This window comes from Artemia franciscana, chromosome 7 (assembly GCF_032884065.1).
Source record: "Artemia franciscana chromosome 7, ASM3288406v1, whole genome shotgun sequence".
NCBI lineage: Eukaryota > Metazoa > Arthropoda > Branchiopoda > Anostraca > Artemiidae > Artemia > Artemia franciscana.
The window spans coordinates 4,940,927-4,961,862 of record NC_088869.1 but is presented as its reverse complement, the minus strand read 5'-3'; the positions used below and the strand labels follow the sequence as shown (position 1 = coordinate 4,961,862).

At 33.5% G+C, this 20,936-nt stretch overlaps 1 protein-coding gene across 1 annotated transcript in view; it reads right to left on the bottom strand.

Moving 5' to 3' along the window:
• The window catches only part of LOC136028758 (probable methyltransferase TARBP1), a 169,848-nt gene that overhangs the window by 101,637 nt on the left and 47,275 nt on the right, over nucleotides 1–20,936 (bottom strand). Inside the window, exons 4-5 of the mRNA XM_065706642.1 lie at nucleotides 13,971–14,123; nucleotides 2,496–2,663 (exon numbers count right to left, since the gene is read on the bottom strand). Of these exons, the coding sequence (XP_065562714.1) occupies nucleotides 2,496–2,663; nucleotides 13,971–14,123 (321 nt within the window). The remainder of the gene's footprint in view (nucleotides 1–2,495; nucleotides 2,664–13,970; nucleotides 14,124–20,936) is intronic.

Below are 20,936 nucleotides of genomic sequence, written 5' to 3'. Positions count from 1 at the left end.
AAAACATCGGACATAGAATGGCTATTCAAACATGAGAAATAATTTTATGTGGTAAGTTTTTTGAAACGCTTGACTAAAAACCTTTACATCAAACATGAGAAATAATTTTATGCGGTAAGTTTTTTGAAACGCTTGACTAAAAACCTTTACATCAAATGATTTCCTCCGTTTCAATAGCCATTCAATGTTGAATTTTTTTTATTCAGTTAACCTTTCACCGTTGCTTGGAGAGCACCTACTTTATTTTAGTGGTTGTTTTAAAGGTTTATTCTGTTGTTGCTTTTCCTGAGAAATTTTATCTGCATTTTTTACAAGGAGAACTAGGACTTTTATATTGCCATCAAAAACAGGTTTCTTAAAGTTTCCAGGACCACTTGTTCTCTCATGAGGCTAAAAAAAAGATAGGACATATACTACTCCTTAATAAAGTTAAGAGTATCGTTTTATCAATGTATCGTTTTCTCAGTATCGTTTTCTCAAAAATCAGTTATATTTGATATAGGCTTAAAAGGAAAAAAAAATATTTCCTGACGGAAACATTTAGAAAATCAAATTAAGATGTTTCACCTTTTTTTTACAAATTAATTAAAAAGAAACTTTTTCCACAAAAAAAAATTTTCCAAAAAAAGTAAAGAACTACATTAAACCGAAATGAGAAAAAATAGAATCAAATAATCTATCAAGCGTAAAATACATCGGTAACTATATGAAACCCGAAACAAACAGAAATTGCAATAAATAACCGAGCCAAACTCAAAACGAGCAGAAATTAACACGAATAGGGCTCAAAACCCCTATGCCTTCCCAAGGCCAGAACATAATTTGCGCTTTACTGATAATTGTGCAAGTGCATTGTCAGTTTAATATACATATGCTCGTATCTATTCCTTAAAATGTCAATAACATTTGATGTGCTAAAGTTATAAAGATGAAAACATAAAAAAAAAATTCTTCAGTAGAGCATATTAAAAAAAATTCTTCAGTTGTTAATATTTTTCACCTTAATACTCAATGCCTTACAAATTGTGGCAATTGAAGTAATAGTTGGAGCAGTTTAGTAGCAGTAGTAGTATTAGTAATAGTAGCAGTGGTATTAGCGTTAGTAGTGATATGCATATATTACCTTTTCGTCAATTGATCTTCCCCTATAAGTATTTTCCGAAAGTTTCAACTTAATCCCCAAATCAATTCTTGAGATACGCCCTTTTGACAATCTGCATGCGCATACCGTGTTTTGATTTACTTCAAATTGCCTCCTCAATATTCTGTCAAATTTTCACCTTCTTACGTGTAGCCTCAATGGTACTAGTATCATAATAGTAGTGTTAATAGAAGGAACAGTAGTAGCAGTATATTTCAACCCCAAAAGCGTCGTTATGCGATATTTAAACTATTTTAAATAAAATGGCTATCTCAAAATTTCTACTAGATTTACCGAATCACCTATAGCCGAATCACCAAATCAATTAGGGGGATTGAATGACATGAATACTAAAAGTTTATGATTTTTCATATTATTTTCTTCTACTGTTTATCTTTTTTCATTTAACACCTTACTTGTGACCATCATTTATTTTTTTTAAACCTAGACTTTATTTTTTTAGATAAATAAAAATATAAATTTTATTTAACAAAAATAGTCTAAAAAAATACAACCTAATATGATTACGTTGAAAAAACCTAGGCCGTTTTTCTGGAATCTAGAATTGAAGTTGGACTTTCCAAGATTCATGTTTTGTACATTTTAGTTCCACTTTTCTTTACAACCATGAAAAATATCCAAGTTTAGTTCCAAGATAAACTTGGAACTAAACATACTAATATACTAAAAAAAAAGACAAACTCGGAACTAGCATCTACGCAGGATTTGTTTTCAAGGGGAGGGATAAGATTGTAAAAACAACAAACACAGGCATGAATGTTATAAGCCTTTCAAATAGGTATAAAAAAAATAATGATCTAAATTTTTCTTTTAGTTGAATTTCATTAGGTTTTATTTATTTATTTTTTTAAGTCTAGGTTAAAAAAAAATAATGGTCAGAAATTCATGAGGCGTCAAATGAGACAAGACGAAGAATGGAATAAACTAATATTAAAAACCAAAAATTTTACTTTTACTATTTATGTTACCCAGCCCACCCCCCTTAATTCGATAAAAAGCCAAATAAAGAGACATCAGAATTGCACAGATTGCGTTTTGATTATAATACAGTCAGTACAACTGTAATTATAATTTTTAGCATTTAATTATGCGCCAAAAGAACTTGTTAAATATTTTAAAATTTTTATCATGTGTTTGGCCATTGGAAACAACTTTTATATCACCCGAATTACGAGACGACTAGGTACAATACAATATGAGAACAATGCATTTCAGGCCACTATTTTTCAACTTCTCTCTATTTTATACAAAGAAGAGAATAGAATTTCAGTCTGAATAAAAAGACCAGAAAGACCTAAAATTGGCCTAAATAAAGACCTAAAAATTGGCCTACCTTAGCATAAAGTCTGGGAGTAAAATGCTGTGCCATAGTCCAAGGTATTAACATACTCAGAACACGATCTGCTATTTCTTCTGCTTCAGGAAGACCAACAGCTACTCTCACTAGGTGAAGCCCGATAGCTATGAACGATACAATACTACCAGCCCGTTGAGCAACAGCCTAAAAGAATAAGCCACATAAACTTTCAAGCACTTTCTGCAAATTCTTCCCAAAATCATTCTCAGCATTTTTTTACAGCAGAAAAAACTTACTTAAAAGAGAAACAAGGGGAAAAAAACTTTTTTTTTTTGCAATCTCCAGGAAGCGGTGACGCCATCTTAATCACTTTTGTATTTGCAAATCAAAACTCCACTGAGGGAAGGGAGGAAAAATTATAAGCTGTTTTGATCGTGGAGAAGCATTTCGATCTTTATATTTTTACTGTTTATAACTTTATACTTTATCCCTTTTTTCTTTTAAATGGTTCTGTTTTAGATTATTTCTGTTCTTAACACTGAGGATATCTAGTTTTATATAGGCAATATATCCACCGTGAATGTTGTTTTTTCTATTCTGTCTACTAGCCATAGACCCGTTGTGTTTTTTCATTTTCTCGAGATCAATGACTTAAGCAATACTCACGAATAATTTTCAAAATTCAAACCTCCCTCCAAACCGCCTGATCCTCCTACCCTACTTCCAAATAAAATTCCTGTGCAAACTCATGCAGAGTAGGCCTACAAGTATTAAATCAATAAAAACAATTATACAATAATATTGACGAAAATGTGGAAGTACTTGAATAGTTTTGCTGGGTTTTAGGATTAAGAGAGCTGCATTTGTTATTGTTATTTTAGTTGTTATTTTCTAAATTAAAAAAAGAAGATTTTGCATCTGAGAAGAAAAACGTCTTATTTTTCTTATTATTATTTTTCTTCTATATCTTATTATTATTAATAGCTCTTATTATTATTTTTAACATTGATTCTCTTATAGTTTAACAGGATAGTCGTTTTGAGCAATATCCTCCAGATCCTTAAACGCTTGTTGGAAAAGATGAGAGAAGCAGGGTCATAGCAATAATTTTTTTTTTTTGGGGGGGGAGATTGCTTTCAAATATTTCTTGAAATGTATTTTCATTACGTTTTTACAAGTTGGACACATATTTCGGGGGGGGGGGAGACAAACACCCTAGCCCTACCCCCTCGATACCACCTGAAGAGAAGCAATAAAAATATCTTCCTTATCTCAAAATAAAGGCTAAGAATTCATGAAAAAATACAAATTAGAATTTTTCCAATATATTGTAATTGCAAAAAACAGAGAGACTACCTGTACAAAAAGTATGTAATTGAAAAGCTTTTCATTTAGTTAAAGGTTTAGGATTCCACTCAGAAAAGCCAATCAGGTGGATCTAACTTTCAGTTCATTTTGCTAGACTATGGCTGAAAATTTGACTATGGTAAAGAGCCAATCAGGTTCCGAAATGGCGGGGTTATTTATCTCTCCCAAAATGCGCGTTTACTTAAGCCATCGTGCAATTGGCTTACAAAATACTTCATCGGCATAAAAAAATAAAAGCACGTTTTATCGAGAAATTTAAAGGTAAGAAATTTTCTTTTTCTCTTCGCTGTAATTATTATTTTGTTTTGTTGTTGTTGGTTTTCTTAATAAGTAGCCGCCTAAGGGAAAACATGTAACGTACAGGCATTAGGGGCCACAACTATAACGCTTACATAACCTTTAACTAATAATACAAAGAAAATTACTAAGTAGATAGTCAAAGATAAAACATAAAGAAAAAACCCAAGACAACATGAGACACTTAAAAGTTACTTCATTTAAAATATTTTCTTCGCACTCTCTTTAAAAGGATAGCCTGTTTTAGCGATCTCCTTAAATCTATAGACGCCTGGTGGAAACGATAAGAGAAGCAATTAGAATGTCTCTTTTTACTCTAGATTAAATGAAAAAAACGAGTTTTTTTAACTGAAAGTAAGGAGCGACATTAAAACTTAAAACGCACAGAAATTACTTCGCATATGAAAGAGGCTGCTTCCTCATCAACGCCCCGCTCTTTACGCTAAAGTTTGACTCTTTCTCTAAATTCTTCTTTTTAAAACAGTAAAAAACTTTAGCGTAAAGAGCGGGGCGTTGATGAGGAAGCAGCCTCTTTCATATGCGAAGTAATTTCTGTGCGTTTTAAGTTTTAATGTCGCTCCTTACTTTCAGTTAAAAAAACTCGTTTTTTTTATTTAATTTCTGAACGTTTTTGAATCAATGCATGTTTTGATTTTGGCTCTCCGCAGAGGAATAATCAAAACGAAATTTGCATTTCGTTTTGGCTGGCTAAATGGGGGGCTAAATGGCTTTCTCATAATTTTGATCGAATGATTTTGAGAAAAAAAGAGCGGGGGCGAAGCCTAGTTGCCCTCCGATTTTTTGGTTAATTAAAAAGGCAACTAGAACTTTTAATTTTTTACGAATCTTTTTATTGGTAAAAGATTTACGTAACTTATAAATTAGCTTACGTAAAGAACTTTTGTATTCTCATGTTTTTATTACATATATGAGGGGATTCGCCCCATCGTCAGTACCTCGCTCTTTACACTAAAGCTTAAATTTTATCCCAATTCATTAAGAATGACCCCTGAATCACAAAAGCCGTAGAATAAATAGTTGAAATTACTAAAAATACTTTAGCGTAAAGAGCTAGGTATTATAAGGAGGTGAGCCCCTTATATGGGTAATAATTTCTGTTTGTTTTAAGTTTTATTGCTGTTCCTTACTTCCAGCTGAAAAAGCTTTTTCAGATTTATTTTTTAATTTTTTTTTTTTTAAATAATGCTAGTAAATCCTGCTCTCCCTTCATGGAAGTTTTCTTCTCCCATGACAAATTCTCGATGGAAAGTTCCCCCAGCATATCCCCCTCTTCTCAACCCTTCCCCCCAACCAAAAAAATCCTCCTGAAAAGGCCTGTATACTTCCCAATAACCATTACTATATGTAAGCACAGGTCAAAGTTTGTAACTTGTTGCCCCTCCCACGGGGACTGTGGGGGAGTAAGTCGTCCCCAAAGACATAGTTATAAGGTTTTTCGACTACGCTGAATAAAATGGCTATCTCAGAATTTTGATCCGTTGACTTTGGGAAAATAATTAGCGTGGGAGGGGGCCTAGGTGCCCTCCAATTTTTTTGGTCACTTAAAAAGGGCACTAGAACTTTTCATTTCCGTTAGAATGAGCCCTCTTGCAACATTCTAGGACAACTGGGTCGATACGATCACCCCTGGGAAAAAAAAAACAAAAAAACAAATAAACACGCATCCGTGATCTGCCTTCTGGCAAAAAATGCAAAATTCCACATTTTTGTAGATAGGAGCTCGAAACTTCTACAATAGGGTTCTCTGATACGCTGAATCTGATGGTGTGATTTTCGTTAAGATTCTATGACTTTTAGGGGGTGTTTCCCCCTATTTTCTAAAATAATGCAAATTTTCTCAGGCTCGTAACTTTTGATGGGTAAGACTAAACTTGATGAAACTTATATATTTAAAACCAGCATTAAAATGCGATTCTTTTGATATAGCTATTGGTATCAAAATTCCATTTTTTAGAGTTTTGGTTACTATTGAGCCGGGTCGCTCCTTACTACAGTTCGTTACCACAAACTGTTTGATTAAATGAAAAAGAATTTATAAGTTTCCTCAGATAAAAGTAAACAGCAACATTAAAACGTAAAACGAACATGAATTATAGTATGAGAGGGCCTGACCTCTCTTTAACCCTCGCTCTTTACGCTGAAGTTTTATAGCACATTACCCAAAGCATTTTTCAGTGTAACAAATGTAGTTAATGGATAGTTGGTAGCTTTTTATTTAACAACTGCATTTTACAAGATTTGAAATGAAAATTGTTTAAAGTAAATACATATGAACAATCTATTCTATTCTTGAGGCATTGGGGAAAATATTCTTCTTATCTGATTCAAATTGCCCTTGTGCTTTTTAAATCGGTGGGTAAAAAAATTCAATCCTTAGAGGGAAGAACAGGGGCTAAAAAAGGGGACAGGACCCCAATATACTACGAAATTTCTATTCGTCTGATTTTAAAACTCGAGATAATAAATCTAATCTCTGTTTATTTTTAATACCATTTTCAAAGTTGCCCCAAGCCTGAGGATAGCTGCCGCCCCATCAAATTACACTCTTCAGATCAAAGTTTAACTTATGCAGAACAGTATTTCCATATGAAGAATTCATTTATTGTTTTTGCTTTTAGAAGGATAGTCTAATTTTACAAAATAAACTACCGTCCCCGCGATAAGAGCAAAACTTTGGCAAAGCGGACAGAGGATAACAAAAAAAAATTCCTTGTGTTTTGAAAAGTATTCCTTGTCGGGATAGGGGGCCTTCGAATGATAGATTCAGTTATAATTATGGTTTAATTTATACTTACGATAGGATGGTCCCACCTCTTTTTCATCAACTCTTTCTTCACCTTTTTTTTCACCTTTATATATATATTATATATATATTTATATATATATATATATATATATATATATATATATATATATATATATATATATATATATATATATATATATATATATATATATATATATATATATATATATATATATATATATATATATATATATATATATATATATATATATATATATATATATATATATATATATATATATATATATATATACTAGCTGTTGGGGTGGCGCTTCGCGCCACCCCAACACCTAGTTGGTGGGGGCGCTTCGCGCCCCCCAAGCCCCCCCGCGCGCGTAAGTCGTTACGCGCCATAATAGTTACGCGCCATTGTAGTTGTGTCCCTATGTCCCACCTGTGAATATAGATAGATATATATATATATATATATATATATATATATATATATATATATATATATATATATATATATATATATATATATATATATATATATATATATATGGTTTTAACTACGTAAAACTTGCGAATATACAACATTCTTTGCTGTCCCATTGTCTTTGCATATAAATAGATTGTCAGGTTTACCGACTCTTGAACATGCAACATATAATGGTCCATGGGAAAACAATCTGTATTCAGATCTATACCTCATGATTCTGATGATTGCCCTTGAGCTTTGTTGATGGTGATTGCTAATCGACCATTCCCTGTCCCGGTGTCCCGGTCGTCATTTATATCCCCCTGTTTCCCCCGGTGTCCCCGTTGTAGTTGTGTCCCTGTGTCCCGGTCGTCATTTATATTCCCTGTGTCCCGGTCGTCATTTGTATCCCGGTGTCCCGGTCTGTATATACATTCGTTTTTTAGTTTTGTTTTTCTCCTTTATTTTTTTCCTTTTTTTTTCTTTTTAGTTTATTTAGATTTTTAGATTTTTAGTTTTTTTATTAGTTTTTAGTTTTTTTTCTTTTTAGTTTTTTTGTAGTTTTTACCTTCTTTTTAGTTTTGTTATTTTTTTTTTTTACTTATGTCCTGGTCGTCATTTATACTCCCTGTGTCCCGGTGCTTTGTTGATTGCTAATCGAACATTCCTTTTGTCCTGGTCGCTTTCTCTTTGAGTGTCGTCATTTATTTTTTTCTTTTTTAGTTCTTTTAGTTTTTACCTTTTTTAGTTTTTTTTAGTTTTTTAGATGAAAATTTTTTTTAGTTTTTTAGTTTTTTTCTTTTTAGTTTTTTATTGGTTTTTACCTTTATTTTAGCTTATTTTTCAGGTTTTTCCTTTTTTTTATTTTTTTTTATTTTTTATTTTTTTAGTTTTTTACCTTTTTTTAGTTTTTTTAGTTTTTTTAGTTTTTTAGCTTTTTTACTTTTTTTTATTAGTTTTTAGTTTTTTTGTAGTTTTTGCCTTTTTTTAGTTTTTTCAGTTTTTTTTTAGTTTTTTATTGGTTTTTACCTTTATTTTAGCTTATTTTCAGTTTTTTCCTTTTTTTTAGTTTTTTTTTAGTTTTTAGTTTTTTTAGTTTTTTACCTTTTTTTAGTTTTTTTAGTTTTTTAGCTTTTTTATTTTTTTTATTAGTTTTTAGTTTTTTTGTAGTTTTTGCCTTTTTTTAGTTTTTTTAGTTTTTTAGCTTTTTTATTAGTTTTTAGTTTTTTTTGTAGTTTTTGCCTTTTTTTAGTTTTTTTAGTTTTTTAGCTTTTTTATTTTTTTTATTAGTTTTTAGTTTTTTTTGTAGTTTTTGCCTTTTTTTAGTTTTTTCAGTTTTGACGTCACCTGATCCAGTTTTTTCAGGTGACGTCACCTGATCCACGATCCACAGATCCACAGACAACTTATTTTTATATATATAGATATATATATATATATATATATATATATATATATATATATATATATATATATATCACTGAGTTTAGTGTTACCTAAACTCACCTAATGGGAACTTATTTTTATATATATAGATATATATATATATATATATATATATATATATATATATATATATATATATATATATATATATATATTATATATATATATATATATATATATATATATATATATATATATATATATATATATATATACATATATAAATCCACAATTTTGCTGATGGGAGCTTGAAATCTCTACAGGAGGGTTCATTGTTACGAATTTGATGCCACAATTTTACACCATTATTATTCTTTGAATTTTTTCCCCCCTTTTTAGGGGGAAAACTTTATGCAAATATCAGGCTATTTTTCTCAGGCATGTAGCCCTAAATGGGTAACACTAAACTCAGTGAATCTTGTATATTTGGAATTAGCATAAAAAGCGAATTCTTTTGATGTATCATTAGAGCCTCCATTACTATTGAGCTGAGTCACTCCTTACTTACAGCTCGTTACCACGAACTGTTTGATAATAAATTTATTTACTATCAATTTAAAGATTTCTATGACTTTTTATCTAGTCTAGTAATTTTTTAGAGAATGTCAGAGGGATTTTTTCCATCTAATCACATTTGTCTTCAATCTAGTCGTCATCTTTGAACCTAAGGCTACGAATTACACAAATTTTCTAACCTACATACATACACATCCAAAAAAGGAACAATACATCAAACCACCCAAACTCTATATGTACCTAATGTTATCTAAACTTCTCAATACGAGCAGTCAAGCTTGCAAATTGATAGAAGATAGCATCTTGTTATGTAGTCGGAACATCAATCTACTTAAAGAGGGATGTCAATTCGGTTCCGCTCTTGACCCCTGCTTCGTCTACGATTGCTAAAAGCATAGTTTATAGCCCTATTCTGACAGAGAAAAAATAGCCTAGAAATTGTAGAGACAATCAACAAACTTAGAGGTAATCTATAAAAGCAGACAAAGAATATAGTAGTCCTGAATGTATAATAAAATAGGTTTTGACGTCAAAGATAAATGCCGACTGTACCATGCCTAGAGCACATATCTATCAAAATAGAGATGTGATTAACAAAGATATATTCCTATAAAAATCTATTCACAAGGGTAAATAGTACCCAGTAGAAAAATACTGGGGTACAGCGCAACAAAAAGGTAGCTTTACTAGTAGTAAAGAGCCTTGTGTCTTCCAACTGTTTTAATTTTAGCTGTTTTTCGCCCAGGCCATTTCGTCACAAAAACTTTGAAGGGAACTCATTCGATTGGAAAATTAAAATTCTTGCACCATTTTTAAGGGTTGAAAAAGATAAAAGGGTCACCCGCCTCTCTTCCCATGTCCTTTTTTCTACTCGAGCCAGAGTAACCACTCATGATATTGGATAATTTTTTTTAAATAACCAGTTTCTTTAAAATCGTCGAAAAATCGAATAAATATTTCTCTGGCGATGGCCCCAAAACTCTAGGAAAAAGGGTTGTAAATTACAAAAATCGTTTAAATATAGGCTTTATAGCGAGAGACAGGGGCGTGTTTGATCTTACGTGTCCAATCCAAAACTTTCAGGGATTATTCCCTGGGATAGGAGGTACAAATATTTTATTGGGATGAAAGGGTGTTAGGGAGGCCTTAAAATGCGCGAAAAACTTATTGTCTCTACTATTATATAAAACTTACTGCCTTGAAATCTTTGAGTCAAGAGGAAACTATTATGCGAAAAAAAAACAGTTGTGGGCACAGCCCCTCAAATATTGGACTGGAAAACATTTTTTTTATTGGGACTGGAGGGTGTTGGGGAGGCCTAAAAACCATGAAAAACTTAGTGGCTCTATCATTTTGAAACTTTAAGCCTTAACATTTTTAGGCCAAGAGGAAGCTATTGTGCGAAAAAATAGTTGTAGGCATGGCCCCCTCAAATATTGGGCCGGAAAACAGGTTAACATTCTTTTTTATCTGATCAGCTCAGATGTTGTATCCTAAAGTCTTCGTACTATTGGGATCCGATTTCACAAGACTATTGGGCCATAGAAGGTGGATTATTCTTTTTTATGAAAGGGTTCAAACTTAAGACGGGAATCTATTGGGCCAAAGGGATCCTAATGTACAAATATAATTTTAGTTTTGGGACATGTTTTATTTTGGGCAACCAATAAGGCCAAACTTTTTTTTCTGATTGGCTTGAAACTTATGCCTTGGGCTACGGGACCACATTGCAAAAGAAAAAAATTGAGAAAAAAAAATTTAGTTCGCTCAAAAGTGTATATAGCCCATCAGACGCCTAAAACTCTATCATGGTTCTTCTATACAATTTTGATTTTTATAATTTGATTTATTATAAAATTATATTATAATTTTCTAAATGTTTAATTTTAATATAATTTTTAGTTTTGATTGTTTTTCATGTTGTTTCGACCCAAAAACAAGCACTTTAAAGTGCTAATGAAACTCAAGCAATTTAGGGAGTTTTAGGGGGGGAATTCTTTTATGCAGCAGCTCTGACTGGTAAATCTCGATTAGTCTTGAAATATTATTTATTGTAGTGGTGTAAATGTTCTGAAAAATGAATAGCACACTCTCGAAGCGTTGGTTTTTGGGTTGAAACACTCAAAAACCAGCGCTTTAAAGCGCTAATGAAACTCAAGCCATTTAGGGAGTTTTAGGAAGGGGGGAATTCTTTTACGCGGCAGCTCTGACTTGTAAACCTCGATTAGTCTCGAAATATTATTTCATTGTGGTGTTGTAAATGTTTTGAAAAATAAATAGGACACTCTCGAAACACAAATCGTTTGAAGTATAGTACAAATGACGTTTCGGCCCTTGCAGAGTTTATGGAGGCGATAACTCTATTCTGATAATTTCTGTTCGCATTAGGTTAATCTGATTTATATGTTGACTAGAGCATCTATTTAAATTTCTGTACGATTTATCTATTCATCGTAGATAACTTCGAAGACAACACTGCCTTTCCATAACGAAAATGTAACAGTTCAAAATAGGGATGAAACCTTTTAATCCACAGTGAAACAAACATAAAATTTAATTGAATATTTCGGACACATATACAGTGTCCGAAATATTCAGTTAAATATTATATTTTTATTTCACTGTCGGTTAAAAGGCTTCATCCCTATTTTGAACTGTTATATCTATTCGTCTGTACCAGCATTTTTTATAACTATATTTAGTTTGATAATTTATTTTAAGTTATACTCGTTTAGTTTCTCGGTTATATATTTATAGAAATTTCTGTTCATTCTAATTTTCATTTATTTTATGACTTTATTTCCGCTTGTTTCAGGTGTTAACATGGTTTTCTTTAACACTTTTTTTTATGCTTTTTTCGAATTAATATGAAGAGACAAAGATAATTTATACAATTCTGCATTGTTCATAGTAGTTTTTCCATCTTTTTACTAGACTGCTTTCGTATTGCCGAATCCTATTTTAACATTGTCTAGGCCTAGTTTCCGGCACTTGCCTATTCATTGGCCATGTCAAATATAAATGTATGCAGATGGAATTAGCTCAAGCCACTCCTTACGTACAATTCATTACCACAAACTATTTGATAAAATCATCAGCGCCATCGAGCTCGCTCCAGAAAAACTCAAAGTTCATTATAAAAGGTAAACAGAAATATTTGTTGTCTTTACCACTTTTTTCGCTTTTGTTTACAACCTGCCAAAGATAAAATTATTTTTCTGTCAAAATAGACAAGAAGCACATTTGTGGACATTTCAGTTCCATTAGCCTACGTTCTGTATGGTAACTTACTTATTTTACAATGAATAAAACACAGCTCAAAAGCCTTTCAGAAAATTTCAGGTTCCATGCAAATATACTTAGTTCTTTAATTGAGTTGCTGTTTAAAAAAATTAAAATAAAACCCCTATAGCCTTCCCAGGTCCTTTAATTTAGCGTCATACACAGCTCAAAACTAAATAATTAGCGACACCGGCATCAAGTGAATATAGATCTAAATTAAAATATAAAGGGAAAAAGAAGAGGAAGTATTAAGTTGAAACGTTTTTTCAATTTGCAGTAAAAATACAAACTGGGGATTAAACAGGGACTTTGGTTGAAGTTGAGTTTAGTAGAAAAGGTTTAACATTACGTTGAGCAACGCTGTCAATCAGCCGTCTCTCCTTTAAGATAGTAATGGGGGCGGGTCTTGAAAGTCCGTAATTTTTTTTGTAAAAGCTGCACGAAAGTAGGCTGTACTAAATCCGCGGGCAAGGTAGCGTTCATAAGATGCGTGTTGATTTTATATATTGTGACCTTCGGTAACGAGAAAAGTAACCCCAGGGAAACATTCCCACGAGGAAATCTTGTCCCTAGAATCAAAATTCCCACAGATGGATACTTTGTCTAAATTAGCGTCCGCGAACGTAGTTCCAAATTTCTACTTCAGCTACTATCCCCGCTCCAAAGTGGTACTTCTCCTGGGCTTTGAATACTCTTGGTTTATATGTGGGAGACGCATAAAAAAGTTGTACTTTACATGTAGAAAGGGAATATTTCCCCATACCATTATTTGGACCACACACCCATTTCTGCGGGGTTTCATATGCACAATAAAACAGTTTTCCAATTTTACAACAAGATGCTGATATGCATTTCACTACTCCCTTTTTCAACCTTATGTGCCTTCCATGAGAGCTTTCTTTAAATCTTCACAAGTTGAAGTATTCGGTGATTTGGCGGCAGCATCACTTCCATATGATCAGTTCTTAGGGGGTTAGCAGGTGTCAACCCATTTACAAAAGTTTGTCTTTCGGGAGCAAATTCTCGACGAGAGCCAACTTCTCCAGGGCCAAGCTTTCCCGCAGAATCAGTTTTTCAGGGTTTATCTTTCCAAGTTAGAGGCTTTTTGGTGCGAGAGGTCGTCAATATATCTTCTTTAAGATGGTCGAGTGCTTTTTCCTCCTCAATTGATCGAAAGTAAGGACTAGAAATAATTCAATCCCACCCAAGCTAGGGGGAGGATGTAGCTAGCAGTAAAAATATATTTTAAGCAGATCAGTCAATTCTTCAAAAAACACTAAACACCCCGCCAGATTTATCTTCAAGCAAAAATCGAGGTTAGTGTTATAGCTTAACGACCTATAATTAAAAATACCTGGCGTTCAGCATTCCAAAGTTTTTCTTCAAGATGAGGCTTACTAAGCGCTATCAAGACACATACCCACTCTTGAAGGAGTCTGACACTTGGCTGTGGGTTTTCTGCAACCAACTGACTGACCGTTATTTCCAAGATTTCCTCTTTCAAGTCCTATAATGATATCGTAATACAATTTTGGTCAAATATATAAACAAGGCAATCCTCTACCCTGGTTCAAAACGACCAAACAACAAATCACCCCATGACTTTCCTGTTCTTCAAAAAATAAAATTACTATTATTTACCAGAAATAAATTACCAATTACCAAATATTAACAGCTGAAGTCATATGGCAGATTTTTGCTTTTTTATGAAATTGATAACGTTTTCAAGACGTTAGATAATAACCAAAAGTAGTGTGTTCGTCGAACGCCAAGCTCCTCAGACATGCCTTATTTCGCTCGTTGGCAAAAACTGTTTTCTTTCCGAGGACTGCATGGTAATTATGGGCTACAATGATAAAAGAATATGTGTAAAAAAAAATGTGGTTGCCAAGTGTCATATAGTATCATGTTGACCAAAAATGCAAAGAAATTTTCAATTCTACCAAGAAAAGAAGGGAGACGAAAGGCCTGAGAAGTCCAGTGAGCAAAAAAAAAGCATTTATCATTTAGAGCGTTCCAAAAGTTAATTTTTCTTCTAGTCCAGGTAAACAGCAGGATTAGAACTTAAAAATATTCGTTAAAAGTTAAACAAAACACACTCAGTGATATAAAAGCGTATCGAAATTACAGCTTAATCATGAGAAGACCTGCCATCTCCCATTTCGGTAAATGCAGCTCAGTAGGAGAGCCGGGGATAGAACCAGGGGTAAAGGGGGGAAGAGAAGTGCATACCCTTTAGATACTATCTATTTTCTTACATACTTTAGCAGAGTTCCTATATGATTTATGGTGCGCGGTGTGTGCTCTGTAGTGTTTAATACTTTTGAAGCAAATCCCCTCTACCAGATAAATATGCCAGGAGACTACTACTACTGCCAATAACTCACTGCAGCACCAATCTGCCTGAGGCCAACAGAGCTACGCACGCTCCTCCTCTAACCAATCTATTCAAGGCCTCTCTCTTTACACCCTCCCAGGAAGTTCCCATTTCCTTTAAATCTTTATTTATGATATCCTCCCACCCAAGACGAGGATGACATGCTTTCCATTTAGCCCCAGACGGTTGGCCAAAAAGGGCAATCTTCGGAAATCTGTCATCCTTCATCTGCAGAATGTGGCCTAGCCATCTCAACCTTTCTTTCATTATAGCCCTAGAAAGTGCCAGGAGAGGACAGAAGAATTTAGATAAGAACTGAAAAATGCAAAATTTCACTTGTGTATCTTATTAGCACCTAGTACAATTCCTAGGAAGCTATTAAGAAAAAGCCTGCTTGAGAAGACCGGCTATGTACACAAGGTATTAGAAGGGAAGGGGGGTATTTTATGATCCATTCAATATGTTGATACAGTTTGCCTATTTGTGGAAATTTCTAAGTCATCCCCCTCCCCCAAAAAATACTGCCGACGAGCCAGGAAATTTAAATTTGGCTTAGAGAAAAGTGGATAATTTTCCAGTTACATTTGGCTGGAAATAGAAAATCTTCCTTAAATATTCAGTTAGTGCCATATATTATTCCCAGAAAGCTATTAAAAGGAGCTTGATTGTCATAAAATGAAAGTAATTTCCCTAAGAGTCTGGCAGGAAGTCAAAGACCATGGAAATCTTTCATCTTAACTTACGGAATATTAATTTTAAGCTTTAATAGCTTCTACAGCGATCCCCTGAATTAACTCTTCTTCAAGGAAGATCTTCAGCTTTCTCCACAGCAAGTGTCAAAGCATGAACAGACTTTAGTTCAGTCGATTTCTAACTTCGCTTTTATAAACAGACTCTCTTCCTATTTTCTCTTCCTGTGGAAACTGAAGTTTTACTGAACCATTTAAATAGTTACATAGACTGCGAAAAAAACCTAACTTTGTGCATTGAGTTATTGACTTGTAGATACAGCTTAGTCGCGGGGGTCATACAGTGTGTTCATACACGCGAGGGTCATACATGGGGTCATCCAGGTGTGAAGACATTAAGATTTCAAAATGACCTGCCAATTTCAATCACGCTGTAAGTCTAAGAAAACGTACGGAAGTGTCCTCGCCTTCTTTAAAAGCCTTCTGTCTGAAATTTTAATCCAATAAAAAAAAGGAAAGAGATAACTTAGATTCCAGCTGCTTACATGAAAAATTTGAATATACCCCCCCCCCCTTCTACCCCCTGAGCTATACTTATCGCTGTCATAATGAAATATGTTTTATTTTAGCTTGTCTACTGGTTTTATTTGTAAGATTCGTGTTGCATAAAGATTGTTGGCATAGCGATATGACTATTCTGGCAATAACGTGATGTTGGATAAATACTATATGACGAAAAGGGAAGGACTTTACGAGCCTACCCTTTTATCATCTGGATGTAGGGGAAGAAGCATTTTTTTTTGTGTATAAATTTGTATGCTTAAAAACTCCTTGAGCAGAATGTATTTATATAAAACCTGTTTCCATAATAGAAAATATTTATGAGACTACCTAAGCAGCTGTCTAATGCTACTATCAAAGTGTATTACATAAAAATCTCTTCGAAGTCCTGCTTAGCTCAGCCCATCTTTTAATACTTCGATATAATTAACCCTTTGCTGAAAAGGAAGCTTATTGGAACACATGCAACATTTACTACAAATCTAAAATACATTCAACATTTTGTTTCCAACCATTAATACTATGCACATATGCCTAGCTACAGGGCAGAATTTACGCGGAAATTCAGTCAGGTAGCACCACCATCAAACCTTGTCAACCCTCACTTCAGAGAATTTATTTTAATCAGATAACTAACAACACAAAAAAAAAATCAAAAATTATTATTCCAAAACTATAATCAAACCTAAAGTTAGGAGATAATACCATTTTGACTTTGACAAATAACATGAACCTCCAAGAAACCATATTTTAATCAGATAACTCACAACACAGAAAAAGAAATAAAAAACTTATTCCTTTTAAAACAAAATATACAAAACACCTCGAATCTTTTCCTCAAACAAACGCTTCTTTTCTAGTCTATCCATAAAATAAACTGAATTAAAAATAAAATAGGCGTAATCCAACCGCTTAATTCCAAGAGAGTTCAGTGTCATCCCCTCATCTGAAGTGGCACCTGTCTATAAATTCATTATTCATTTCTGAATGATCCAATTTTCCAGCTTTATTGGAAAACTTGCACAAAAGTAAAGTTGTAATGCAGGAAAACTTCTAAGAGAAGCGTGCTCAAGGACGACAGGATTGGTGAAGTTTAGGCCTAGGAAGTGGCTTGATGGTTATTCATCTTTTCTATGCTTAGCGAGGAAAATAATCTATTTGAAAGCTCCATGTTAAAAAAACATCTTTTCTTTATTAGGAAGTAGAAGTATGAGGAAGGAACAGAAGCTAAGAAGTTAGGGGGGGGGGGGTTTCTGACATAAAAATGACAAAGGAATAATGTGTATCTATTGTATTGAGGAAAAACAGCGAACTTAAATTTCGCGACAGCAATTAGTTGTTGTTTTTAGAGCTTAATGGTTCACAGAGCAACAAATTAGGTTCTTAAAAAGCTGGGCTACTGTATATCCTTTCTGACCTAGGCTTAAGGAATTATGCGACTGACTTACAAAGCTGACAGAAAATAATGAAATTAATCGTGCTTCGTACCACGGAATTATAGGAAAGTAATCTCTCATTTACTCTTTGTTTACGCCTTATCCATGATCTGACATCATACCCGAAACATTAAGATGTAGTTTTTGTCAAAAATTGCGTTTTATTTTGAACATTATATTTTTGTACTTGAAAAGCACATAAATATAGCAATTCCCTTTCAAATTACCCCTTGAACAGCTCTCTATAATGTTCTGGTGCCCCCCCCCCCTAGTAGTGAAGACAAAAAGGCAAAAAAAGATGAGCCATCAGTGCTACCCATGCAAAAAATAATTTTTCCTTGTTGTTGACGGCGGGGGCTATAAGTGAGGGAATTTTGGCAATTATAGTTCCAATGGTGTGCTTTATGTTTCGACCTGATGTCATGAAAATGACATCAATGTCATGACATGAAAATGTCATGATGAAAATGATGTCATTTTCGACGAGTTTCCGGGTATTTCTTGAAATTCTCATTCATGCGTTTTTGTAACGAATTTTTACTACTAAGACTTTTTGAATAATAATTATAAAATTCTTTTGAAGATTTTCTTAACTAATAAAATACTTTTTGAAAGGCTTTTTGAATAATAATTAACATTTTTGAATCAGCTACAAACTCTGGTTTTTTCTCACTAAACAGTTTTTTTTAAATGCATTTTCAAATTTTGGGTTAATATGGGCAGTGGTTTGTTCTTTACTAGGTTATTACATAAAAAAAACTAGTTTTTTTAACTGAAAGTAAGGAGCGACATTAAAACCTAAGACGAAGAGAAATTACTCCGTATATGAGATGGGTTGTCCCCTCCGCAATCCCTTGCTCTTTACGCAAAAGTTTTTAATTGTTTTAAAAATTAGAATTGTGGCAAAGAGTCAAACTTTACCGTAAAGAGCGAGGGATTGCGGAGGGGACAACCCATTTCATATAAGGAGTAATTTCTGTTCGTTTTAAGTTTTAATGTCGCTCCTTACTTTCAGTTAAAAACAAACTAGTTTTTTTATGAAATTTTTGAACGTTTGAATTAATGCATGTTCGATTTTGGCTCTCAACATATAAATTATTATAATGAAATTTGCATATTAATTCCTTTTTGGCTAAATGGCTTTCTCTTAGTTTTGATCAGACAATCTTGAGAATTAAGGAGTGGGGAAAGCCTAGTTGCCCTGCAATTTTTCGGTTACATTAAAAGGCAACTATAAATTTTAATTTTTAACGAATGTTTTATATTCAAACTTTTATATTCTTAAATATGTATTATGTACATGGGGGGGTTTGTACTCTCGTTAATCCCTCGCTCTTTACACTAAATCATAAGTTTTGTCCCAATTCTTTAAGAATGACCCCTGAATCCGAAAGGCCGTAGAATAAATAGTTGAAATTACTAAAAATACTATAGCATAAAGAGCGAGTTATTTATCTCCTCCTAAATACCTCGCTCTTTATGCTAAAGTATTTTTAGAACCCCTCATATGCGTAATAATCTCTGTTCGTTTTAAATTTCAATGCTACTCCTTACTTTCAATTGAAAAAAAAACTTTTCCATGTTTATTTTTTCATTGTTTTTTATAGTAATTTTAGAAAACCCTGCGCCCTTTTCATTGAATTTCTGTTCCCCCATGACATATTTCTCCAGAGGAAAGATCCTCCCACATAGCTCCCTCCCCTCAACCCCACCCCGAAAACCAAAAAAAATCCCCTGAAAACGCTTTACACTTCCCAATAACCATTATTATATGTAAACACTGGCCGAAGTTTGTAACTTGCAGCCCCTCCCCCAGGGACTGTGGGGGAGTAAGTCATTCCCAAGGACATAGTTATTATGGTTTTTGACTATGTGGAACAAAATGGCTATTTCAAAATTTTGACCCGTTGACTTTGGAGAAAAAATGAGCGTGGGAGGGAGCCTAGGTGCCCTCCAATTTTTTGGTCACTTAAAAAGGGCACTAGAACTTTTCATTTCCGTTAGAATGAGCCCTCTTGCGACATTCTAGGATCACTTGGTCGATACGATGACCCCTGAAAAAAAAAAAAAAAATAAACACGCACCCGTGATTTGTCTTCTGGCAAAAAATACGAAATTCCACATTTTTGTAGATAGGAGCTTGAAACTTCTACAATAGGGTTCTCTGATACGCTGAATCTGATGGTGTGATTTTCGTTAAGGCTTCTAACTTTTGATGGGTAAGACTAAACTTGATTAAATTTATATATTTAAAATCGGCATTAAAATGCGATTTTTTTGATGTAGCTATTGATATCAAAACCAGATTTTTTTGGTTTTGGTTGCTATTGAGCCGGGTCGCTCCTTACTGCAGTTCGTTACCACGAACTGTTTGATAGCTGTCGATGCAACCATAATTATGCTACACGAGACCAGGTATATTGCGTCGTACACGACTGTATATGCGATTGTATAAAAAGAAGTAACATATTTTTAAGTTCTTATTATTTTTAATGACAAAATCGGTTTGAGTCAGTATTACAAAAGCTGGCTTGGTAAATCATGTGGCGATGGCGATTTGGTTTTTTATTGTTTATATTGCGGATAATAGGAATAGGAAGAAATTTTTTTTTAAAGCATATTTTACTTCTAAAACTAGCCCCAAACCCCCATGGTTCCTCAAATATGATAGCCAAAATTCTGTTTCAAGAGAGTCCAATTCATTTCAACGGAAGAGGGAGTCAAATATCTATATATATAAAAATAAGTTGTCTGTGTCTGTGTGTCGAGTGACGTCATGTTTGTGTGTCGACTGATGTCATGTTTGTCGACTGACGAAATTACAGACCGGGACATCGGGACACAAATGACGACCGGGACACCGGGACATCTATATCTTCTATCTATATATATAAAAATAAGTTGTCTGTGGATGTGTGGGTCTGTCTGTCGGGTGACGTCATGTTTGTGTGTTGACTGACGTCATGAAGTTAGTTGTCGTCATTTTTGTTATGACGGTGATGTCATTAAAGATATTTAAGACATGCGTTCACGTAGAAATCTATTAATGTTTAACTGTAAAATGACTGATGAACTTACAATGGCAACAGCCGAGGAAGATGCTCAAAGAGTCTATGCCAAAAAACTTGCTGCTGATAGAGAAAGTAAGAAAAGAAAGCGTGTCGAGGAATCAAAAGAACAGCAAGGAAACATGCTTGAGGCTGATAGAGAAAGTAAGAAAAGAAAGCGTGCCGAGGAATCAAAAGAACAGCAAGGAA